This window comes from Raphanus sativus, chromosome 1, assembly GCF_000801105.2.
Source record: "Raphanus sativus cultivar WK10039 chromosome 1, ASM80110v3, whole genome shotgun sequence".
In the NCBI taxonomy this organism is placed as follows: domain Eukaryota; kingdom Viridiplantae; phylum Streptophyta; class Magnoliopsida; order Brassicales; family Brassicaceae; genus Raphanus; species Raphanus sativus.
In genome coordinates this window covers 5071749-5095868 of record NC_079511.1, presented here as the reverse complement: position 1 = coordinate 5095868, position 24120 = coordinate 5071749, and the positions used below count along the sequence as shown (strand labels likewise).

The following is a 24120-nucleotide window of genomic DNA, read 5'->3' as shown; positions in this document are numbered from 1 at the left end:
AAACGACGTCGTTTTATTTTATTAACAATTGACTAATTTCTGTTAGAATCAATGTAGATTTATGCACATTTTAAAAAATTCAGGTAATTTTTTTTATTATAACTGAGTTCAGGTCGTGTTTGGCACCGATCATGTGTTCGGGTCGTATTTGGCACCACCAAAATTGTTTGGGTCGAAATAGGTATTTTTCCTGTATATCAAAACGACGTCGTTTTATCTTGTTAACGATTGACTAAATTCTGTTAGAGTCAATGTTGATTTATGCACGTTTTAAGAAGTTCGGGTAGGTTTTTTGAATTTTAATTAAGTTCATGTCGTATTTGGCACTGACCATTTGCTCAGGTCGTATTTGGCACGATCGAAATTGTTCGGGTCGGAATAGGCACTTTTCCCCTGTCTGGTCTCAATATGGATTATCATCACTTGGTTCTTCTGATCAATAAAGTGAGGCATTTAAATAGCAATAAAAGTATAGGGAAAAGACATCAATTTAAACTAAACTGTAATTGGTATGAAGCAGTGGTAATAGAGGCTTTTAGACAAGATATACATTCATTCATCTACATGTTTCACACAACTTCCAAGATCCATCAACATACATCATGATCAGACTGTACTCTGTTTCTCGGAGGCTTCCCAATCTGTAAACAATCAATAGGAGGAAGAGTAGGAGTGCTGAGCTCACCAAACGTCTGCCAGCAAAAAGGATCAGACATATGATACTTTTCTTGAACCGGCTTAAGCTCGATCGCAGATAGCTGCACATCTACGCAAGGGAAGTTATCGCTGCAAGCGAAATGAACCGGTTTCACGGTATAAGTGCCTTTGATCCTCTCGTATGTCACTCCTTCCACCGCAACTGCTGATGTCTGGTTCTTACATTTGCTGTGGTCACAGTAGAACTGGTCTATGACTATTGGAAGCTGGACCTCATTGAGTTGAATGTTTGAGAAGAGTATCCCTTTCACTGATCCTACTCCTCCTTGCCATGTCTTGATCCGGACCCCTGTCATCGTGTTGTGCATCGCCACATCTCTCACTGTTATGTTCGAAACACAGGCTTTTGTGCTGTCTTTACCGAGACTACCGATGCTGATACCGTGACCTGGTCCACAGTTCACGTTGTGTACGAATACATTCGAGCAACCTGTTTGGATGGAGATACAATCATCTCCTGCACACACACATACACACACGTAGAGAGTACACATCATTAGTCTAACATTCGTATTATTCAAGAATTCAAGATTCATACCGCAAGCGAGTGTTGTGCTGTGAATGAGGACATCTCTGGAGTTCTGAAGGTGAATCCCATCGGTGTTTGGACTGTCTCCGGGTGAAGAAACGGACATGTCATGTACCTCAACGTCGATGCAGTTATCGAATTTAAGGTGACATTGAGGACTGTTTTGGATAGTTATACCAGACACTTCCACGCCAATGCTCCCATAGAATCGCAGTGCCTATAATAAAACAGAAACACAAGTCAGTTAAAACAAACCAATGCTTACAGTTTCACAATTAATGCCAAAACTCTCTTGTTCGTTTCTTTCTTGCTCACCGTTGGTTTGATACTTGGCATTTTCCAATCAAGCTCACTTCTTATCTGTCAAATATGAAAGAAAATGGGTTTGATCTTGGATGAATAATTGAATATTCTTCCTTTTTTTTTAATAATTAGTAGGTTGAGAAAACGATGAGCATACCGGCAATGGAAGGTTTTGGTGAACAGAATTGTTCAAGGGAACAATGAGTTCGGTTTCACCATCAGTAAAAGGGTAGTCTTGTTGCCACCAACCAGAGCCTCTTCCATCAATCACACCTTTCCCTTGCACTTTAATACCTTTCAGCTTTGTGAACTCAATCCACCACAATAACCCTTTTCCCCATGATTTTGAATCCGTTGGAGCTATGATCGTACCATCAAGCTTCAACAACACTATAACGTTTTAGATATTTTAACCAAAGAGATACAATTTTAGTATTGAAAAGATAAACTCTCACCTGGAACACAATGTTAGCTTGACAATAAGGACCAGAGAATGCGATTGGACCAACAAGAAAAGTGTATCCAGGCGGTACAGTCATCATCGACGCCTCTACTTTGCAAGCCGCTGCCCAAGCCGCTTCAAACGCCTGCAAACATGATGAAACGCTGTTTTAATTACCTTAATCACTATTGTGATTTGTGGTCCCATTTTGTAATCTGTTATTTCTGTTGTCACTCACTTTATATTCGTTTGTCTTTTTCTTTTGGCGCAATTTAACATTTACGATAGGAAGAAAAATATTACTAAAAGTTTTCTAAAGTAACTTTACAGAGAAACCTTTTTCTTAGCTCTGTCTCGTGTTCTGTCTCAATGATCTTTCAACTGTAATTTATACTTTTTCTAATTCTCATGAAAACGGAGTATTAAATGCTCTAATTAAATCAAATAAAATACTAACACTAGGGTTGAAACATGTACGGTGCGGTACGGATTACGAAATTGATGAGCTTTTAAAAAAAATCTTTCTAATGAATTTGGTGTTAATTTTTTTTACCTTAGTGTCATCACATTTGCCATCACCCTTTGCTCCAAAATCCATCACATTGAAGACCTGAGATCCCTTTAGCGGCGGAAGAGACGGTGGTTGGACTTGTGGTGGTTGTGAAACCACTGGTGAGTTATTGTCGTCAGCTTTTGGCGGCGTTTTCTGCTTCGGCTTCGGTTTAGGTTTAGACTTGTTGTGATGATTGTTGTTGTTATTGTGAGAGCTGCGGTGACTGTTCCCATGGCTTTTCGGTTTCTTGCTTGACAAGGAATCAGACAAGTCAGAGGAGCTTCGGTGGTTATGTCTCCAATGTCTTCCTCTTCTAGCAATGCAGGTCTCTAGAGTTACAGACCAGACCAAAACCGCCATTAACACCATCATCGTGATGCTTCTTAGCCTTAGAGCTTTTCTCATTATCATGTTTTTTTGTGGGTTTTGTTTCTCACTTTCTCTGTCTAAACGAGAGTGTTTTGTTGCAGTTGAGAGTCGAGACTTGAACGTTTTTGAGGGGATTTAAATAAGGAAGCAGTCCAAGAATGTAGAGACTAGAGAGGCTCACGGGTTCTCATGGAATTTTTATATTTAAGCTATTTAAACGAAATTTAATCAAATAGTATCCCTTTATTTTCTATATTGTGAGTGGCAAACTTATTTTCAGAAGTTACTAAATAAACGAACAAGTCCAAGTATACTCTGTATAATAAGTTACCTATATGTGATAATAAGACATAAAGTTCGATGTTAATTGGATTTTTGTAAAATAATGATGATATTGACAGTGATGTATAGTTGTTACTCGTGAATTTTTGGGAGTTATGAGTCGAATATGCCAAAAGTACAATTGAAATTTTCACCGTGGTTAAAATTCCAAACTGCCAAAACCTGAATTGCATGTGGAGTAAATACTGGCCAGTGACTATATGTACGCCAAGTGGATATAATTGGTTGGTCAAAAGCTCATCTAATTTGGTTTCGAACATGGATGGCCAAGACTTTACATAATCACATATACACAAGCACATGTATATGGGCAACATAAAGTGTGGATACTGAAAATGTGGTGTCTATTTTGTTATAGGATCTTGCTTATTGTTTTCTTTTGATATATAGAAGCATTGAAGCATGCGTGTATAATGTATATGTAACGTCGGCATGTGTTGGATCTGTCGTATTGGCACGATAATATTGTCATATGATTTTCACACATAGTGTGGTGTCCAAATTCGAGTGGTCATGTAGAAAAATAACTATTTAAAACAATACATAGGAATGTAACTTGTAATTAATATTTCAGTCATTATCAACAACACCACCATGCTATGTATTATCAGAGGAGAAGAAAGATGAATAAAAAATATGTTATAAAAAAACACCATGCTAGAGAGTATAGAGTTCGGCCAAGAACATGTTAAGCTAGATGGGCTTCACACTTAAAACCAATTGGTAATAAGAGGAGTGGCACATTCACCTTATATATTACTAAGGATCCCTTTCAACTACCGATGTGGGACAACTATGTGTCTAATACGCCCCCTCGAGATGATGGTTCTCTAAGCGTCAATCTCGGAATGCTCGGGCAAAGATCGATGGACCAACTTTGGGTCAGATCGATGTGGATCGAGTTGGACTGTGTGGATCGGGCTTTGATACCATGTTAAGCTAGATGGGCTTCACACTTAAAACCAATTGGTGATAAGTGGATTGACCTATCTATCTTATATACTAGTGAATATTAGTTCCAACTTCCGATGTGGGACACTTTGTGTCTAATACGCTCCTTCGAGATGATGACTCTTTGAGCGTCAATCTCGGAATTTATGGGCAAGGATCGATGGGCCAGCTTTGGGCACGGATCGATGTGGATCGGGTTGGACTTTGTGGATCGTGGGCTCTGATACCATGTTAAGCTAGATGGGCTTCACACTTAAAACCAATTGGTAATAAGAGGAGTGGCACATTCACCTTATATATTACTAAGGATCCCTTTCAACTACCGATGTGGGACAACTATGTGTCTAATAGAACATATAAATTCTTAGAGCATATAAAAGTCCAATAAAATAACAAGATTTTCGAAAATCTGAAATCTAGTAAACAAAATTAAACGCGATAAAAATTAGGATTTGAAGTGGTTAAAACGTTAACCAAAGGAAAATGGATGATAATAACATAATTTAAAGTATGTTGAGAATTTTATTTGTCTCATATATATATATATATATATATATTTACTTTTTAAAACAATTTTGTCTGTCTCATTTGTAATATAAGAAGTTAATGTATAAATATATGAACATGTATATATCAAATATCAAATATATAAAATGAAAGAGACTCGTGAGTGGGTCTATATATTGTCAATGGGACACTGATTTTAACATCTCTTTTGGTACTCACATGCACAACTTCACGGGCATTGCTTTTCTATTCACAAATCCGCCCAATTATTATTTACTTATTTAATTATTTTCTTAGTTTTTATTTATTTTATTTTGAATTCCTTATAGATTAATTTTCATTTATTATTCAAGAAAAAAAACTTCTATTAACGGAAGGAGCATACACGGAAAACAGAAAGTAACTGAAGCTTTTTTTTCTTTACGTCCTCATATTTATATGTACAATAACTTCTCACCTTTTTTTTGAAGAAATATATATATATAAAAACAACAACTGTGTTCAAAAGAAAAAAAAAATATGTACAACAACTATAATGTAAAGTTTGAAACAAAATGAGGTCAAAAAAAAAAAAAAAGAAGAAACAAAATGAGGTCGGCACTGTTTTTCTTGTTTTGATTTACGAGCTGTCGGCATTACTTGTGAATGGTAAAATTGTTTTTAATATATCAAATCGCTACAGTGTATGGTAATCGTAGTAGATTTTGTTGGCAATGAAAGAAACATATTTCTTAATGGATTGGATGATTACTAACCTTATTGAAAGAACTGCAAAAGAAAAAAAACTAACAAAAATAGGAACATATTTTCGAAAATGATTTATAAAATTTTGACGAAAATTTATCAGATATTCCGAATCATTGACATAGTCAGATAGTTATACTGTATCACTCTACGAACAATCATGTTTTGGAAAAAAAAGTAACTATGTTTGACAATTGACGAAATATCTTAAAATGTGAATATGAATGAATTGTGTGAGATTACTTGAACCTGCAGACTATTGGTTAGTAATTGGGTCGTAATTTCATATTAAACCGCATACAAATGGTGTGGCGTGAAATATGGTTTTATGTCGTTATATAAATCAACACTTAATGAAATTTCATGCAAGATAGTACTATAACGTTTTCACATTACATTAACTGCGTTCTGTTGATATTAGCTAGCTACACAGTTTTCTCATTTTACTTCCATCAGGTAATGGGTCTAACTAGTAATAGTAGTGTATACGTTAAGCGCATTGATGAAAAAGCTCAGATTGTACATTTGCTGGTATGGTCGTTTTCTTATTGGTATGGTTGTTTAGACAAACTAACGTATTATGCCACATGCTATTATTGTGTCTGACAAATTTGATCATAAAACCTACAAATTGTGTCTTAATTGTAGATATATGGAAGATACGCCATCATGTCTCAATAAGTATTTCCTCCGATGAAACTTGATTGAGCACATATTAACAATTGCTATTCTTTTACAGACTAGTCTAACATTGAATAATAGTTTTAGTTGAAAAAATGGACTTGAAATGTTTCACGGGTTTCTAATCAAATATGCAATTGAAACGAATAATGGAACTTGGTTAATTAGAAAAGGGACAATGGTTTGGAATTGAGATGGTGCTCTAGAAAATGCGGAGAAGAACAAATTATACTTTTTTATGAGCAAACACAAGTTTAACCTCGAAGAAATTCTTCTAAGAGCAAAAAAATATTGAAACAAATACACGTTTTAAGTTTTTTTTAATTATTATATGAATAAATAATTTTACAATAGATCCGTATTTATAGTAAGCTCAAAACACCATTTTTTTTTTCATATAAAGAATACATATTTATTTTTAAAAAAAGTAATCTTCATAAACCATAAGATATGTCTGCAGTTCTGCATCTTCCAGATATCAATGAATAATGGATTTTTACCGGTGGACAATTTTTTTTTCTTTTTAGAAAAGCTTCCATGCACAGAAATTTAAGGTACTCCCTATGCAAATTTGTTTATTCTTAATGAAAAAAAATTATGTACTCATATTTTTTGGTTAAACATTTAGCTCTTAAATAAACTAGTTGCTATGCAATTGAAACGAATAATGGAACATTCTATCACTGATTGAACTATTTTCAATTGCTGTCACTATATGCACTGTCTTCGACGTAAGTCTTGCAAACGGCTGGCCAATACATCAGCTCGATGTAAAGAATGCATTCTTTCATGGCCTGCTTGATGAAACAATCTATATGCATTAGCCTTCCGGTTACACAGACAAAACACATCCATATTACATTTGCAAATTCAACAAAGCTATATATGATTTGAAGCAGGCCCCGCGAGCATGGAACTCTTGTTTTGCTAATTTGTGACTAATATGGGTTTTAAGTGCAGCAGGAGTGATGCATCTCTGTTCATCTTCAATAAAGGATCCAAGCGGGCATATCTTTTACTTTTCGAATATTAAACCATGTTTTCTCGTAAACGGCTTTAGCTACATATTTTCCGAAACAACTACAAACGGCTTAACAAACACATAAATTAATTCACAGAGCTAACTGTAGAAAAATATGCAGAACTAATATACACACGCAATTGTGCAGTCATGTACTGATAAGCATAAACCATCTTTTGGGATTTCAGAAAAAGCGTTGTGCGCTCATAGTTTTACACAATTTCTTCGTCGTCAAATAAAATTAAAATTGAGGAATAATACAATAGATTGCTCACTTCATCTGTTACAAGCTAGAAAAATGGAAGTTGTTTTGTCCTAATAGAACCAAAAAAATGCATAAGTAACTATGCACGCACAACGCTTTTTCTGATGCATAAGTAACTAAATATTGATTTGCTGAAAAAAGAATACTCCCTCTCTTCCAAAATAGTTGAAGTTTTAGGTTATGCACAATTATTAAGAAAATTATTTTTTAGTTTTAAAAATATGATTAAAATATAAATTGAAAACAATTTAACCAATTAAAAAATACAACATAGAATATCGTTGGTTACACAGTTTTTGATAAATTAAAAAATCACATTGAAAAATGAAAATATTATCTATTTTGAAACATCAAAACTTCCTAAAATTTCATCTATTATGAAATGGAGGGAATATTAATTTACTATTACGAAAATAGTAAAGCATTCATGTGATGAACACATATAATATAAGTCATTCGACAGTCCTCTTCTTGACAGCCAAAAAGCTGTTGCCTATCTAAATATTTCTAATTTTGTTTTAAATAAATAACAAAATAGAGAATATTGTTAAAAAATATCATCACACGTTGATCTTTTTTTAAAGGATCACACGTTGATATTGATGGTTAAAAAACAAATATTCGAATAACTTCATTGTATTATTTTCTACAAACTAAATTATAATGGCTAGCGGATTTCTTAGTCTTATACTTGGTGGTTAACCGTAATCTTTGAACATTGTCATGGATTATTTTTTTTGTGAAACTATAGCGTTTCCAATGTATTAATCCTATTGATGAGAAACATCTCACATCGAAAATATAAGAATTAATCTACTACTATATAAATGGTTAGGACAAATTCACTCATTGCCAATTGACTTTAAATTAGAAACCCATAATAAACTCGAATCTAAAATGGTTTTAGAGCGATAAGATTATTTGACCTAATTTACTATAACTACTACTATATCGATGTTGGGCCATCTATGGATGTTACTTCCACATTGTCTATGCTTCATAGCTAGATTTCTGAGCGTGAGGGAAGGTATTGATGAGAAACATCTCACATCAAAAATATAAGAATTAATCTACTACTATATAAAAGGTTAGGGTTAATCCACTTATTGCCAATTGATTTTAAGTTGGAAGCTCATAATAAACCCGAATCTAACAAACCCAATTTTCTCTTAAAATAAAGTAACTTTTAGTGGGATTAGATTTTATTTTAACTATATTTTATTTCTTTAAAATATAGAATAACAAATAAAAATAATCATTATTTTATTTATAGAGTAGTTTCATTTTTAATCCGAGATGAAAAAAATGCCAAAGAAAAAAGTTTACATTTCTTATTTCAAACTTTATTTTAAAATAATAAATAGAATAAGGCTGAAAATGCTCTTAGGGAAACTTCAAACGCCTCTTTGTGTTTGCTTTTGCTCAAACACGATCTTGCGTGCAAACATGATTGTTTTTCTTTTTTTTTGAAAAAAAGGCTTTCTTAAATTAAAAGAACATAAGACCAAAGATGTTTTGCAAACATGATTGCTAATAGATATTATATAATACGATGGTCAATATTGCCAATAATACTAGTTGCGAATTGCGATAATGTTTATTATTATTATAGTTCATGCCTTCACGGTACACGAATATGCATAAAAGTTAAAATCGTTTTGGCTACGTCTTATAAAATGCCAAGATAGTCAGCCTAGCAAAATCTGCTCTCTCTTTTGAACATACTGGGCCTAGTTTGCATGAACCTTTTTAAGCTCTCTAATCAAATCAGTTGAACAAAAAAAAGTCAGTCTCAGAGACCAGACATACGTTGGCTTCTCTACTGAGATTACAGTTAGTTTCTGTTGATATAAAGATATCCGCCCTCAAATAGTCGCTGACGTAGTTGCTGACGTAGTTGCTGAAGCAGACGTCATGGTGAGTGATGAAGACCATGTGAAGTCGAGATGCTGAGCTGGAGTCGTGTAGACTTGGAGAGCAAGAGAGTATCTTGAAGAAAAGGCAAAGAAGAATAAACTTGGAGAGAAAGTTTATGACTTAAGGGAAAAGGAATAAGTGCATTCCAAGAAAACGAAAGTTGCACTTATTGATATGGAAGATGTCCATATTGTGGTTCCTTGGAGACTAGGGTTTCGGAAACGTGGAGTTAGTATAAGATAGCTATGTAGTCGTCTGTAGAGAGACAGAGACACAGAGGCTGATCTTATAGAGAGAGAGAAGCGCTTGAAAGTGTTCTGGGTCGTGCTGAAGCAGAAGCTGAAGTACTTGACGGTGGAGAGACATAAACGGGTAGCTTAGAAATTGTTCAGTGGCGTGTGTTAGGGTGTAACACTAGACGTGTAAAGCTGATTAAGCAGAACTTGTAATAGAGTTTACAAGGCGATTCTAATAAAGCTATTGGTGTGTGCTTGTGTATTTTGTCTCTCTGATTTACCTTCTCCAGTACTATTGTTTGTGTCGTCTTTGCACTTACAAGTGGTATCAGAGCGGGTCACCTAAGTTACTGGTGTGATCCTAGAGGTGAAGATGGACATGGTTATTTCTGTGCAGAAGGCAATCATGTTGAATGCGGACCAGTATGGTCATTGGAAGGCTCGCATGAAGCAGTTGATTCGAGGAATCAATGAAGATGCGTGGACAGCTGTGGAGACTGGTTGGGAGGAGCCTACCATAGTCACAGCAGATGGGAAGAAGCCTAAGCCAAAGGAGGATTGGTCAGAGGTAGAGCGCAATGCATCAAAATTCAATGCAAAGACGCTTTCGATGATTTTCGGAGCTGTTGAAGTAGAGCAGTTCTAGCTGATTCAGGGGAGTACTTCAGCTAAAGAGGCATGGGAGATCCTGCTGAATTCGTTTGAAGGAGATGATAGTGTTAAGAGGACACGTCTGGATCATATTGGATCGCAGTTTGAGAATCTGAAGTGGTCAGATGCGGATACGGTGGCGAGCTTCAGTGCCAAACTCAGTGCTATGGCGCATGGAACATGTGTACTTGGAAAGAAGTACAAGGAGAAGAAGCTGGTGAAGAAGCTGATACGCTGTCTTCCAGTGAGGTTTGGAGCTCACAAGGCGGTCCTGAATATGACTGCAAACACGGATGAGCTCAAGTTTGACAAGCTAGTGGGTATGCTGAAGGCGGAAGAGATGGAGACAGGTAGTGGCTCGGTGTCTACATCAGGAGGTACGCCAGGGAGTATAGCCCTTGTAGCTGACAAAGAAGGTTATAGACTTCGGAAGGTTGAAGATGCCTTGGGATGGATAGTCAGGAATCTTGGAAAGATGATGAATCACCCTGAGGAGATAAAACAATATGGTCGCCAGGGAGGTGATCGTGGGAATGGCATAAGGAGAGGAAATCTCAGATGCTATGAGTGTGAAGGAGTTGGTCATATAAGGGCTAACTGTCCGTTGGTACAACGAAGAGAGCTCAAGTGCTCTGAGTGTGGAGGTGTTGGACACACACGGCGTGAATGTCCAAACTCAAGGAAGGGTAAAGGTAGTCAATTGCAGTCGTCTGATGATTCAGAGTCTGAAGAAGATGGAAAGGTGAATCTTGTTGCATTCGGTGCACGCAAGGAGGGATCTAGTGAATCCTCTGGTTCAGATCTCAGCACAGATGATAAGGAGTATCACGTGCTGCTAAACAAGTGGTTAAGAGTCAAGGATCAGAATCTGAGATTAGAGGATATGGTTCTGAAACAGAGCGAGCTGCTTGAAGAACTTCGTGAAGAACTTGCGGCTGTGAATGAGAAATATGAGTCTCTTGAGCAGAAGGTTAGCAAGGTGAAGAAAGTTGCTACTGGAGAAGTACAACAGAAGGAGCTGTCACATTTCGTGCATAGGAGCACATCAAAAAGTGGAGCCAAAGAAGCTTGTCAGGAAGTACGTCGGGACGTGCGACAAGGAGTACGGCAGGAAGTTCTACAACGCGGGGCTGTGAGTAGCAAGCCGAAAATGGTACATCAGTGCAGCAGCATGAAGTCCAGACAGGAGGGTCTGAAACATGGGTGTGCAGCTGGTACGAAGAAGGAGGCTGATAGGTGCATCAGCAACTGTGTCAAGCGAAACAAGAAAGAACATCGGGTGTGATGTTGGTTATGTGGGAAGGTTGGACACAAGAAGGTGGAGTGTTTTGCTCGTGAGAAGAGCAGAAACATGGCCAAGAAGGTGAACAAGACGTTCACTAAACCCAAGAGGGTTGAAGAGGTGTCTGTAGCCAAGAGTGGCTTACTTGATGAGATCAAGGAAAAGACATCAAAAGATGGATGCATCTCTGGTAGGAGTGATCTTGAGGAAGATCAAGAAGCATCAAGTATGGAGTCAGAACAAGGAGTTGTTCGTAGCACAAAGGGGAAGAAGATCGAAGTGCGTCAGGAAGTGATGCGAGAGGATCTTCAGGAGGGTGATAGCGAAATCACTCCAAGACAATAGCAACGAGTGCAGAGGGCACTCGGGGTGGTTGAGAAGAGGCTCATGGTCAAGGAGACGACGCATGAAGGAAGCATGGTCCTCAACAGAAGTGGGTCGAGAGGTAGCTCGACAGGTGCGTCAGATCGTGATGCAGTAAGTGTAATCTATTCCGCTGCAGCAAAGGATGTATCATGATTACGCATGGAGTAGCAGACGGGTTTGTTTGTAAGGCTTGACATCTAAGCATCTGTTTTAGCTTAGTATGCGATCAAGCAGGGGGAGAGTTGTGACGTTCGGGTCCAAGGAGTGCATATCTCATGGGGGAGAAGAGCATATTGATGGACGTCCTGAAGTAGATGATGCTTGTCTCATGGGGGAGAAAAGCATAGTGTGGTGCACATCTCGTGGGGGAGAAAAGCACAATTGGCGTGAAAGTTTCCAGGTGGGGAACGTGGTTGTTAAACCAGAAGAAGATTGTGTTTGACCGGCACACAAAGCTAAAAGGGGGAGATTGTTGATGTAAAGATGTCCGCCCTGAAGTAGTCGCTGACGTAGTTGCTGACGTAGTTGCTGAAGCAGACGTCATGGTGAGTGATGAAGACCATGTGGAGTCGAGATGCTGAGCTGGAGTCGTGTAGACTTGGAGAGCAAGAGAGTATCTTGAAGAAAAGGCAAAGAAGAATAAACTTGGAGAGAAAGTTTATGACTTAAGGGAAGAGGAATAAGTGCATTCCAAGAAAAGGAAAGTTGCACTTATTGATATGGAAGATGTCCATATTGTGGTTCCTTGGAGACTAGGGTTTCGGAAACGTGGAGTTAGTATAAGATAGCTATGTAGTCGTCTGTAGAGAGATAGAGACACAGAGGCTGATCTTATAGAGAGAGAGAAGCGCTTGGAAGTGTTCTGGATCGTGCTGAAGCAGGGGCTGAAGTACTTGACGGTGGAAAGACATAAACGGGTAGCTTAGAAATTGTTCAGTGGTGTGTGTTAGGGTGTAACACTAGACGTGTAAAGCTGATTAAACAGAACTTGTAATAGGGTTTACAAGGCGATTCTAATAAAGCTATTGGTGTGTGCTTGTGTATTTTATCTCTCTGATTTACCTTTTCCAGTACTATTGTTTGTGTCGTCTTTGCACTTACAGTTTCAGTTTTACTTACTCAGCAAACATGATTGAAATTATCGAAACACAACTGTTCATTGTTGCACGAGACGAATAAGTACAAAAACAAATAATTTGATCAAATCTAAGGAAAGAATTCTGAAGAATCAGAAATGCGTTAGACAAATCATTTATTAAGGTGTTGACTGGTTTTCCCGCTACCACCCGCAAACGCAGCTTTTGCGGTTCATAGCAGTTGTTGGTGTTTCGAAACAATCACAGAAAACGCTACAAATCTCTTCAAACTGCTTCGAACCTCTTAAAATCAAAAGATGGTTCCAACTAGCGTTTGCGGTTGCGGGCGGTTGCGGGAGGGTAAATTTTTTTCTTTAAAAACAGAATAAATAAAAATAATACTAAAAATATCCAATAAAAATTTTCAATTGAAATAATAGAAATTGTAAAATATATTCATATTATATTTCAATTTATATTATAAAAATTCAAAACTAAAATATTTTCTATAAATTTTTAAAATTGAATAATATGATTTTATAAATATAAATTTTATATTTATCATATTATTATAATTTTTAATATTTTTATAATTACATAAAATGTAAATATTGTTAAATTATTATTTAACAGATGTCGCATTTGGTAGTTTACCAGTCATAAGAGTCTCGCAAACGCAACAATTTTTAACAGTTGTACCAGTCGTACAAATCTCTAGAAAACGCTTAAAATCACAACCATCCGTACCCGTAAAACTCCCACAACCGCAATCGCTGCGGTTACACCAGTCAGGCCCTAAAACTAAGCCTTAAGCTAAAGTTGCGTTTATGTCATCGAAGACTTATAGGTTGACAAAACATGCCTGCATATCCAGTTACAAAAAAAAAAAAAAAAAAAAACATGCCTGCATATCTTTGTTGGTGCTTTTTACACATCGTTGTTTTAAAATAAATCTTATTGATTATCTGTTAAGATTCGATAGAAACATACTTAATGATACTGAGTGAATTAATTTGAAAACGTATCATCTTAGTCGCGAATTTTGATATTTTCCAACTAATAATAATCTGTTAATGTATACTATTTTAATCATTTGGACCGAAATCCAAAAATAAACTGATCAAACAACGATTTAATTTTCAGCATGAATCAAACTTAAGTATACATAGTTCTAAGAGATTACTACCAGAATACCGGTTAATCTCTTACACATCTTTAAGAACACAAAGCATGTAAGAAACATGTTGCCTATCTTAGTTACGAACTTACGAGAGGGTAAGAAACAATAATCTTCGAAAACTTCTTACACATCGTTAAACAGTCGTACGTACTACATTCGTTATTACCTCAACAGAGATAATCAAGGAATAGTATATACGTGGATGTTTATAGATCTTGTTTTCTTTACACATTATCGATCTTGTTTTATATTTATCTAGTAGATTTATAATAAAATAGACGAATCTCTAAGGTGCACGAGACTTTTGTAATTATTGGATAAAAAGAACAAAATTATATGCCTTTGACTTCACAGCGCGATCCTCTGTCGCGTGCCAATTTTTTTTTTTTCTGTTCTTGATTAAGCGTAACTTATATTTTGTGGACCGGACCATATCTGATATCTCTAACATAAGCCAACCATACATATACGCAAGGTTACCTGTTTTCTACGTTTTTAATTAAATTCACGCATTTGGAAAAGAAAAAGATCAGGCACATTTATGTATATATGTTTAATCATGGTAGTACACATAGACAAGTACGAGTAATTATACATTATATGAATGAGAGGAATCGGAGAAATCAGATATCTATACTATTAAAGTACAAGCACATTTGGATTTTTACTCTGTTTAACCCTATTAAAGAGGCTTTTTTGTATTCATTAATGACATTTTAGACATTTTGCATTGGTTTCTTTTTAATTGTTTTTGGTTTGTCATTAACCACCGGTTTCCTAATTCAATTTTGGTATGTGATTATTATGTGTTTGATACTGTATCATTTTAATATTTTTCCAACCGGACATGTTTGAATCTGCATCGTTTTTTCTCAAACTATTTAATGGTTTGGTTTTACACCGCTTTTTCCTAAATATAATCCCAACTATCTAACAAAAATTATTTATAAAAAATAAAAATTGTTTATTGGTTCAACCGGTAACTGGATTTCGATTTTAGTAGTTGTTATTGGATTTTTAAATTTTGTTTTTTTAAACCCGAACTGAATTTATCTTTGATCAACCGGTAATCCGTTCAACCGCAGGTCTCAATCGAATTTCAAAACACCGATCAAAACTATAAAACTGTTATGTTGATTTATATTTAAAATATCTAATTCAAAATTAAAAACCTAAAAATACATGTATAATATAGTTTTACCGAACATAAATCTGGATATAAAATACATATATAAGATGGATTATATAAATACATATACAAGATGGATTATATAAATGTGATTATATAAAATTTTCACCAAACATAAACCCGCGCTTTGAAAGCGCGGGTCAAAATCTAGTATCCATATAAACAACAAACACACACAAATCTTCTTTTATTTTATTTTTTGCTTAAAACACACGAAAATTTTAATTAGTAATCGTCGTCATCTTGTATCAAGTATCAACCAAGACCAAGATGATATATATACTCATATTATATATCTGAGCATTACTCAAAGGAAAGCTTCAATATTCAAAAAAAAAAAAATTAACCAAGTTGAATATATTTTAGCAAAAAAAAAACCAAGTTGAATATAGGAAAAAGTGCAATCCACGAATAGATCTTTTAACTGAATATTTAAATAGATGCAAGCAATATATCCATATCAGTATAACTATATAGTGTTAATAATTTCGCACTAGAAGAAAATTGATCTCTAACCTATACAAACAAGGGGCTTCCTCGTGCATTAGACCATCACAATGGTTTACTTTAATATTCTTATTAAACATTTGTAACATGTTATTTAATTTTATTTACTAATATGTGATCTTCCAAACCTATGAAAAAGTCTACACTAGTCCAAAAAGTGCAGTTTATGGATACATTATCTTTTCAGTTATTTAAATGGGCTGAAAGCAATTGTTTACATCATTAAACATAATTCAAGAGCAATATAGTTAGTTTCGTGTACTGGATATATCAAATTCTGAAACGTGGTTATATATGTTCTGTCTCCTTACCAAAGTCCCTTCATGTGGCTATTGTTTCTTTGATTTTGGATTAGTTAACTTCTTGTTTTATCTTTTGGCTTTACAAAATTTATAAGGTTCTACATATATATTTCTAGATATATGCCGTCTTCAAGCGCATAGTCCCTCGTGAATCTTTTTCTCTGATCTGGTTGTGTTTATTGGCTTCCCCGTGAACTCCATACAAACGTCCTTGCCAATTACATTAATGTCATTCTCTTCCTTTGTCTACCTTCTACTTTGTTTTGTTTCTTTTTTCCTTTTTAGCTATCTAACCATATTTGCTCAAAAAAAAAAAAAAAAAAGCTATCTAACCATATTTTTATTGGCTAATTTTATTATCCAGAAAAAATAAGCAAATAAGTAGAACTTAACGTTGCTCTAAAATTAAATGATCAGGTAGTAAACTGCGGTAACTGCACTAAGTTATTTAAAAAAAAAAGAGAAATTGCCAAAAATACCATTTTCATAGTACCACTTTTCATGTTTACACTAACTACTTTTACCACTACTTTTAATGAAGGATCTAGATTTAAAGGTTTAGGATTTAGGGTTTAGATTTGATGTTTTAGGGTTTAAGGTATATAGTTTAGGGTTTAGAGTTTAAGATTTAGGGTTTAGAGTTAAGGATTTAGGGTTTATAGTTTAGACTTTAGGGTATAGGGTTTAGGATATTGAATTTAGGGTATATAGTTTAGGGTTTAGGGTTTATAGTTGAAGATTTTGGGTTTAGGGTTAGAATTGGAGGTTTATGAATTAGAATTTGGGATTAGAATTTTGAAAAACATATAAAAACAAAGATATAAGAGTCTTTACCATTTTAATAAATAATGTATTATTGAAAATGTGTCTTTAGTAGTGGTAAAGATGAATAATGGTACTTTGAAAGTGGTATTTTTGAAAATTCCCCCAAAAAAAAAGGAAATTGTCAAAAAAACGAGTCCATGTAAAATATCCAATTGTGTTATAGTAAAATATTATTTAGTTTTACATATCTGTATAGATGTATGAACCTGATGTTTAAAAATTAAATATATATATTTTTAATTTTTATATTTATTATTTGCTTATGATATTTAAATTTATATTTAATATATATATATATATATATATTTAAATTATAGGAAAAATCCTGGAAAGATTTTTTTATTTCTTTTGATTACAATATATTAAATCACATTCCATAAATTAAGAAAAAAATTAGTTAGATATTTAATTTAGTTAGATATTAAAAAGAAAGTGATGGTATTGGGATTAGAAAATTAAAACTGCATATAATTCTGAAAATATTTTTTTTAGAAATAAAACTTATAGAATTATAAAAATATAATTAAATAATATCTCGAAAATTATAAAATAATATTATATTTCTAGTTCTGCTATTACATTATTTATTACTATAGTACATATGATCTGTAAATTATTACCATATTGTAAAAAAACTTACTAGAAATATAAACAAAAATTACTGTCATGTCAACTTTTTTTTTTCAAAATCATTGTGATGATTATACAAACCTGTTCTAAAATAATGCCTACAGCTAACATAGAGATCATGGGTATGTACTGTTATGTTGCTACATAAATTCATATTGACAAAATTTGTCTTTTCCCCATTCTCTTGTCACAAACAATTTGTTCTCATTACGCAATCCAATCACCACTTGACACTTCGATGGTAGACTTCATATATTTGCGTGAGAGCATCTTTATAGGTGTAACTCTAAAAATGACTCTTAAACTTCTTTTTTTCTTGACTAAAAAAAAAAGAAATTTAACCAATCAGGAAGAAGAATAGAGAAGTGGAACCTTCAAAAAGCTTAAGACTTCCCTCTTGCATAAGAGGAGAGAGAGAAATGTTTTAACAAAAATGTGGACCCATATGATTAAAACTATATTAAGAGTTACACCTATAAATGCATATTTAAGACATATATATACGGTATGTCAAATAAATACAAATATCAATGATGATATCACATGTATAATATTTATGTTGAACCATAGAAGCAGCCAATGATTCTCGACGAGAATTATTATCCGCCCAAACTAACCTTGTGTTAGTTGCGTACAACAACAGTAAGTCGTTCTTTCCTATCGCCAGCGGTCTTAAACATTTGACGGTTCTAAGCAAAACATTGAATAAAACTGTTTAGGAAAGCCAAGTTTAAAAAAAAGACTGTTATAAGGAATACTAGAAATTTAAAGAGAAGAAAAAGCCCACGAAAGGAATACATAAGAGTGAAAAATAAGCCCATAACATAAGGCTTGTTAAATCAATATTTGTTGAATTTTGACAGGAAAATGTAACTCTCCTCTAACAATGCTTGTGTTGTTCTGAAAGAAGGAATTGTTCTCACTGAGAATGAACAGGGAATCGTCAACTCGCTTATCGTAGTTTATGAGAACTGATGCAATGATGGCAGGTTTTGATGACCTCAGTTCTGGAAGAATCACCACTCTGTTACCCGCAAACATTATATTTCTGGAATGGACCAGTTTCAGCCAGTGTTGACAAGGGGTCAATAAACTGTGGATTTCTGATTATAAATTAAATTTTACATGTATAAATACTTTTTAGAAACAGGAGAAATAATGCAAAATAAAGTTAATTGACCCACATAATATATGTTAATTATTATTTTACCCTTTTAAAAGATTTTTCTGCCTCCTACTGGTACAAAACCTTGCACCGACAGAGAACTGTGGCAGGTTTTGTATCATTTTAACTCTTGTACATTCAAGACTTTAGCAAGTCCAGTTATGTGACACTGCTAGACTTATTTTGCATCACGCGAATTATTGATTTCCTGACCCTCTGCCGAGCCTACATGGAAGCTATATATGTGGAATCTAATTCAGACACCTGAGCTCATTAACTTCAACGTGAGTTATTAGCATGTCACCATCGGTTCTTATGTACTGACTTGTTTAAAATATTTTAGTTAGATCGTTACTGGTGACATTTGTTTTGTTTCCCCCGTTTAGGAAAACTGTTTACAATGATAAGAAAGGGGAACTGGTACTGTAGCTCAATGAGTATTTTTATTAGCTTAGCTAAAGTTCTTGAGATCAACTGAAGAGGAAGATCAGCTGAAAGATAACTTCATAAGCTTATTTCCGTAACCGCATGGGCTCTCTTCAAAAACATATGCAGAATCATCTCATATACAAACTATTTTCAATATAATATATTAGTCAACAATAACTTTTATAAGTTGAAAATTTTATATAAAGGACTCTTTTGTTTTCTTCTTTTTTTTTCCTTCGCTCCATTTTTTTTTGGTCACAAAAGCTCAGGAAAAGAAAACCTGAACGCTAGAAGTTTTCAAAGACCTGCAAACAGGACAAACACCAGTGAACACATCACATTCTTTACACAAACTCAAGTGCCTACACGGCACAAGCAACACTGATACTTGCTTCGCATTGCACATTTTGCATCTCATCCTCTCGTTTCCCATCTTCTTCTTGTTGTTGTTTGGGTCAATGTATGATGAAGCTGCATCATCTATTTCGCTGTCTCCAAACCCTTCTCTACCTTGATCTGCACCAGCTATCACTTTCTTGTTGTTGTTGTTGTTGTTGTTGTGTGACATTGCTTGTTGCAGATTGTTCTTCAAGGCATTAACCAGAGACTCATTGTACTTTGCTCTGCAGTGCCAGTTCTGAGCTTCCGTCGTCACTTGCTTTATCCTCTCCACGAGCTCCTTATTCTTCTTGTTCATGGACTCAATCTCCCGATCTTTCTCTTGAAGCTTCAGGCTCACTCCTTGCTCTATTGCGTTCAGAAAATAAGCAGTCTGTCTCTGTTTAATATCTCTCACTCCTTTCGCCATTTGAGCTGCCTGAAAAACACCAAACATACACATTACAAAACAGAGAACCTTAAAAGAGCAAAAGACAGAAGAACATAAAACAGAAATGATCAGTACCTGGATTTTCAAAAACTGGTCAAGCTCATTTTTTTGTCTATGGAGGTGGATCCGAAGACTATCATCCAGTGACTGAGAGAATGGAGAAGCAGCCATGATGCTACCACTAGCGGAAGTCACGGAAGAGTTGCGTTCCTCGTCGTCATAAGAGAGTCTAAGACCAGTGGAGACTAGATTCTCCTTGGGAGCTTCTTCTTGAACATTGTAATTGTTATGATTGTAGTTCAAAGACATCTGAAGCTGCTGTTGCCTTTGGATGTTGTTGTTATTACTGATGCTTTCTGCTTCCCTCCCTCTTTTGTTAGGCCGAGCCATGTGAACGAGATTATTATTATCATTAGCAAAATAGTTTACAGGATCAACAGTAGTGCATCCACCTCCTCCCACTGCACATAATAAAGAAAGACATGACTCTCGGTTTCTCAAGTTTAATTATGTTTTTAGTTTGAGATTAAGACATTACAACAGAAGAAACTTACTGGTTCCGTGAAGGTGAAGCTGATTGGATTGAGTGTTGGTTTGGTACTGCAACTGGTTCTCGTTCATGAAAACCGGTGGTACGGTGTTTCCATTGTTTCCACTTAGCATCTTCTTCTTTAGTGAATGTGTAATGTAAACTAAATAGACACGGTAAAGTCTTGGAATCTCTAGGTGGAATTAGAGTAATAAGAGCCTGCAATTAAGGAAGAAGTCATTAGCCAAGATAAACCTGGCAAATTTAGTCTACTAAAACATCAAGAACATGAACCATAAGCATATATATGTATATAACAAACTGGAAGTTTAGACTCCATATACCAACTAGATTTGCAGAGCAAAGAAATGAAAAGGAGACGTTGTTTGATCAAATATTTTGATGTTGAATCTATAATCAAACACAATCTAAGAGAACAATATATATAACCTTTTGGTTTTGCCTGATGAAGTAAGATAAAATAAGAGAGATTGATTTGGTCAATAGTCAAAGTTGCATATTTATTAGCTTATTGATTTGTGGTAAATCTGTGAGAACATGGAAAGATATACAAAAGTTCAAAGAAGGATCCTTAAGCCAGAAACAGAGTCTTTAGCTAAATTGTAATTTTCCAAAAAAGATAGAGAAGTAGAATAAGAGGAAAATAGGAAAAAAATGATACCCTTTTTCAGAGATTTAGCAATCCTTTGTTTCCTTCCAGATCCTGCATAAGAAGAAACAAAATCATCATCATCATGACTCATATAGGAAGAAACAAAAACCTTGATTCTTGTTGAAAAAACTGTTATTTCATCAAATAACTCAGGACAATAAATTTTAAACTGATAATAGACAGTTTAAGAAATCGATAGGGGGACGAACCGATGAATGAGGATCTTGTTTAAGAATTTTATGTTGAGATGAAACGGCTATAGAAGAAGAAGAAAAACAAATCCAACTTAAATTAAAGCCACAAGAAAAGAAAAATATTTTTGAATAAAGAAAAGTGAAGGGAAGAATACAAAAGAAAAATGAATGATGATGGATTATTATGAGTAATAGAGCGGGTGGGATGGAGCAGGACAGAACTGATGAAGAAAGTGGTGGAAGAATGGTTTCGATATTTTACTTAAATGACAAAAATACAGTAACTATTTTTCTTATTTAAATTTTTGAAAAAACAAAAAAAAATGGTTGATGATGATGATAGAAGAAGTAAATGTAAATTAAAATCACCAAAGAAACAAGAACCGGTGGTGCTGCTTTTTCTTCTCTCGTGAGTTGTGTTGGTGTTATCATCATAATCTAATTAAGCCAGCTTTTTCAGTTTCCCTTCTTTCTGGTTAAAGATGGAAGGTTTGACTCAATTTAACAAAACCTATTCATTACCATCAGCCTTTTTTGTTTAATACGTTTCTCCCAATAACCATAAGAAAACAAATGGTTATTAAATTAGATTATTGATCTCTTATTTTCTTTAGTTATGTTATTTGACGTGTCATCTTTTATAAACGTAAAATTATGATTTATTGTTTTAATGTTAAACGTTTTTAAAATATAAGCATAGTTGATAAGTATTCATAACCACTTTGTTATGATTAAGTATGACATAATGAGATTAGCTAATTTGAGTTGTTTTACTTTATCTTGTTGCTTTTCTTATTGACGACTAGTAGAAAAGCAAGGCGTTTTTAAAAATCTAAATATCTACACATAACAATACATTTAATTCTGGATTTGTTTGACAAAAAATTAATACATGATAGATTATATTTCAAAATTGTTGGTGAAAAACATGGAACATGATTAGTGTCATCAAGCTAAGTTAGATCTAAACACAGCTGTGTGATCGCGTACGAGAGCAATAACTTATTGAAACCGCATGATTAATATAAAGCGCAAACTAGCAATAAAAACTTGTATTAGAAACCTCATCATTTCATGATTTCACATGTATCTAGTAATTAGACCATATGTATATAAACTACGACGTCAGCGATCAGTTGTTTTTTAATTTTTTAAATGTATGAAAGTATTGAATACACATATAACCATCGAATCATTGAACCTTTTTATGTTTTAACGACGATTACATGTGGAAAATTCAATTTTATTTCAACATATGATTCGGCAACCATATTTGTATTTTAGTAATAAGAAATGTAAGTGCGAATATACAGAGAGAGGTATGAAAATGGAGATAAAATAATGAATAAATAACTTCACGTCAAGTTCAAAGTCAGGACACGGATTCCAGAGTAGGGGAAAATTATGGTACCAGAAGAGTGATGGTCAACTAATCTGTAGGGTTATTTGAGTCTTTTCATTCGAATTTAACCCCAAAATCATGCGACGGTAACGGAACAAGAAGAAGAGATCAAAAGGAGAGAACGTGTCCGCCGTGATCTCGGTGTATTCAAGAGGAGAAAGAGCCGTTTAATTACGAGTGGGACCCACGCGCCTGGTCGTTGGGCAAATATGGCGGGTATGTTTTTGGCGGGGAAAGGAGGTAGTAGTTGGTAGTTACCGTATGACTTTCTGGAAACTTGGACCGGACTAAACCATCGCACGCCAGGTTTGTCGGAGGAAAAATTTGTTCTTCTTTTTTTGGTTGATGACGAAAATAATTGCCATAGCTTATTAAAATATTGCAATAATCAATCGTAATGTTTGAATATAAAATCTGGATATTTGGAAAAGGAAGTAAGCGGTGGGAATTTAAAATACGAAATTATTATGAAAAATATGTAATGGACAGGCTAGCTTCCATTGGTTCGTCAAGGAAACGAGAGTAGTCACTTTAGCTAATAAATTTCAAATTTTTAAATCCACCAATATTGTATTGCTAGCCTTAATCTATTTTAATAAGTATACAATTGAAATTACAAAGCTTTATTAGTTTTGGTTTATGATTCGGTTGGTTTGATTTAAAATAACTCAGATTTGTGTATTTGTACTTTGTAGTATTTGTGGTTTAACTTTTGGTTATGTTTGAACCAAAAAAAAACTTTTGGTTATGTACAAACGACCTTTGTTTAGTGGGAATATCATTTAGATGTGTGTTTGAAAAAGAAAAAGCTAAAGGTTTCTAGTGGTTGCAAGCACACCGACGCGATCAATTTATTATTATTTGTACTATTTTTTGGTAACGTTTTACACGATATCCAACTAATATTTGATTGAAGAATTGTTATTTTCAAACAAAAATATTTGTTATGCCTTGTACGATTTGTTATTCCATTGCATAACCTTTGCTTTCCTTTCAACACATAGATTCTCTATTCAGCTCTAAATACAATTCTTGAACTTCTTGTAACAAAGAAACTGAACTGAACCAACCAAGACTAAAGGAATTTAAGAAACCTTTGAGCTTTTCAATTAATTTTAGAAATAATTTGATTCAAAGTTACGACGATAATTTGCATACATCGTATTTGAGTCAAATGCAGATGCATGATTTTCTAAAAGTATTATGTTTCTTTCTAGCTCTGGACCGGCTATAGTACTTCATTCTTACATGATGTAAGAAAAATAATCTTATTATTACTAAGTCTCCCCATTATTATGGAGTTTCGTGTACATA

At 34.4% G+C, this 24120-nt stretch overlaps 2 protein-coding genes across 3 annotated transcripts; both read right to left on the bottom strand.

Annotated features, from left to right (window-relative positions):
* Window positions 1-436: 436 nt before the first annotated feature.
* LOC108815076 (polygalacturonase At1g48100) lies at window positions 437-3064 on the bottom strand. Its single transcript, XM_018587739.2, has 6 exons — window positions 2545-3064; window positions 2005-2136; window positions 1707-1928; window positions 1562-1606; window positions 1256-1463; window positions 437-1174 (listed from the first exon to the last, which is right to left on the bottom strand). The coding sequence occupies exons 1-6, from the start codon at window positions 2953-2955 to the stop codon at window positions 591-593; spliced, it is 1602 nt and encodes a 533-aa protein (XP_018443241.2). The 5' UTR covers window positions 2956-3064; the 3' UTR covers window positions 437-590.
* Window positions 3065-19300: 16236 nt separating this feature from the next.
* On the bottom strand, window positions 19301-23128 carry LOC108809873 (BOI-related E3 ubiquitin-protein ligase 1). 2 transcript variants are annotated; one of them, XM_057006723.1, is made up of 5 exons: window positions 22816-23128; window positions 21220-21261; window positions 20563-20756; window positions 20084-20469; window positions 19301-19996 (listed from the first exon to the last, which is right to left on the bottom strand). In XM_057006723.1, the coding sequence occupies exons 3-5, from the start codon at window positions 20669-20671 to the stop codon at window positions 19445-19447; spliced, it is 1047 nt and encodes a 348-aa protein (XP_056862703.1). In that variant the 5' UTR covers window positions 20672-20756; window positions 21220-21261; window positions 22816-23128; the 3' UTR covers window positions 19301-19444. The 2 variants fall into 2 exon arrangements, with proteins under 2 accessions (XP_056862703.1, XP_018437515.1); XM_018582013.2 differs by lacking the exon at window positions 22816-23128 and adding an exon at window positions 21420-21652.
* Between the last annotated feature and the right edge of the window lie 992 nt (window positions 23129-24120).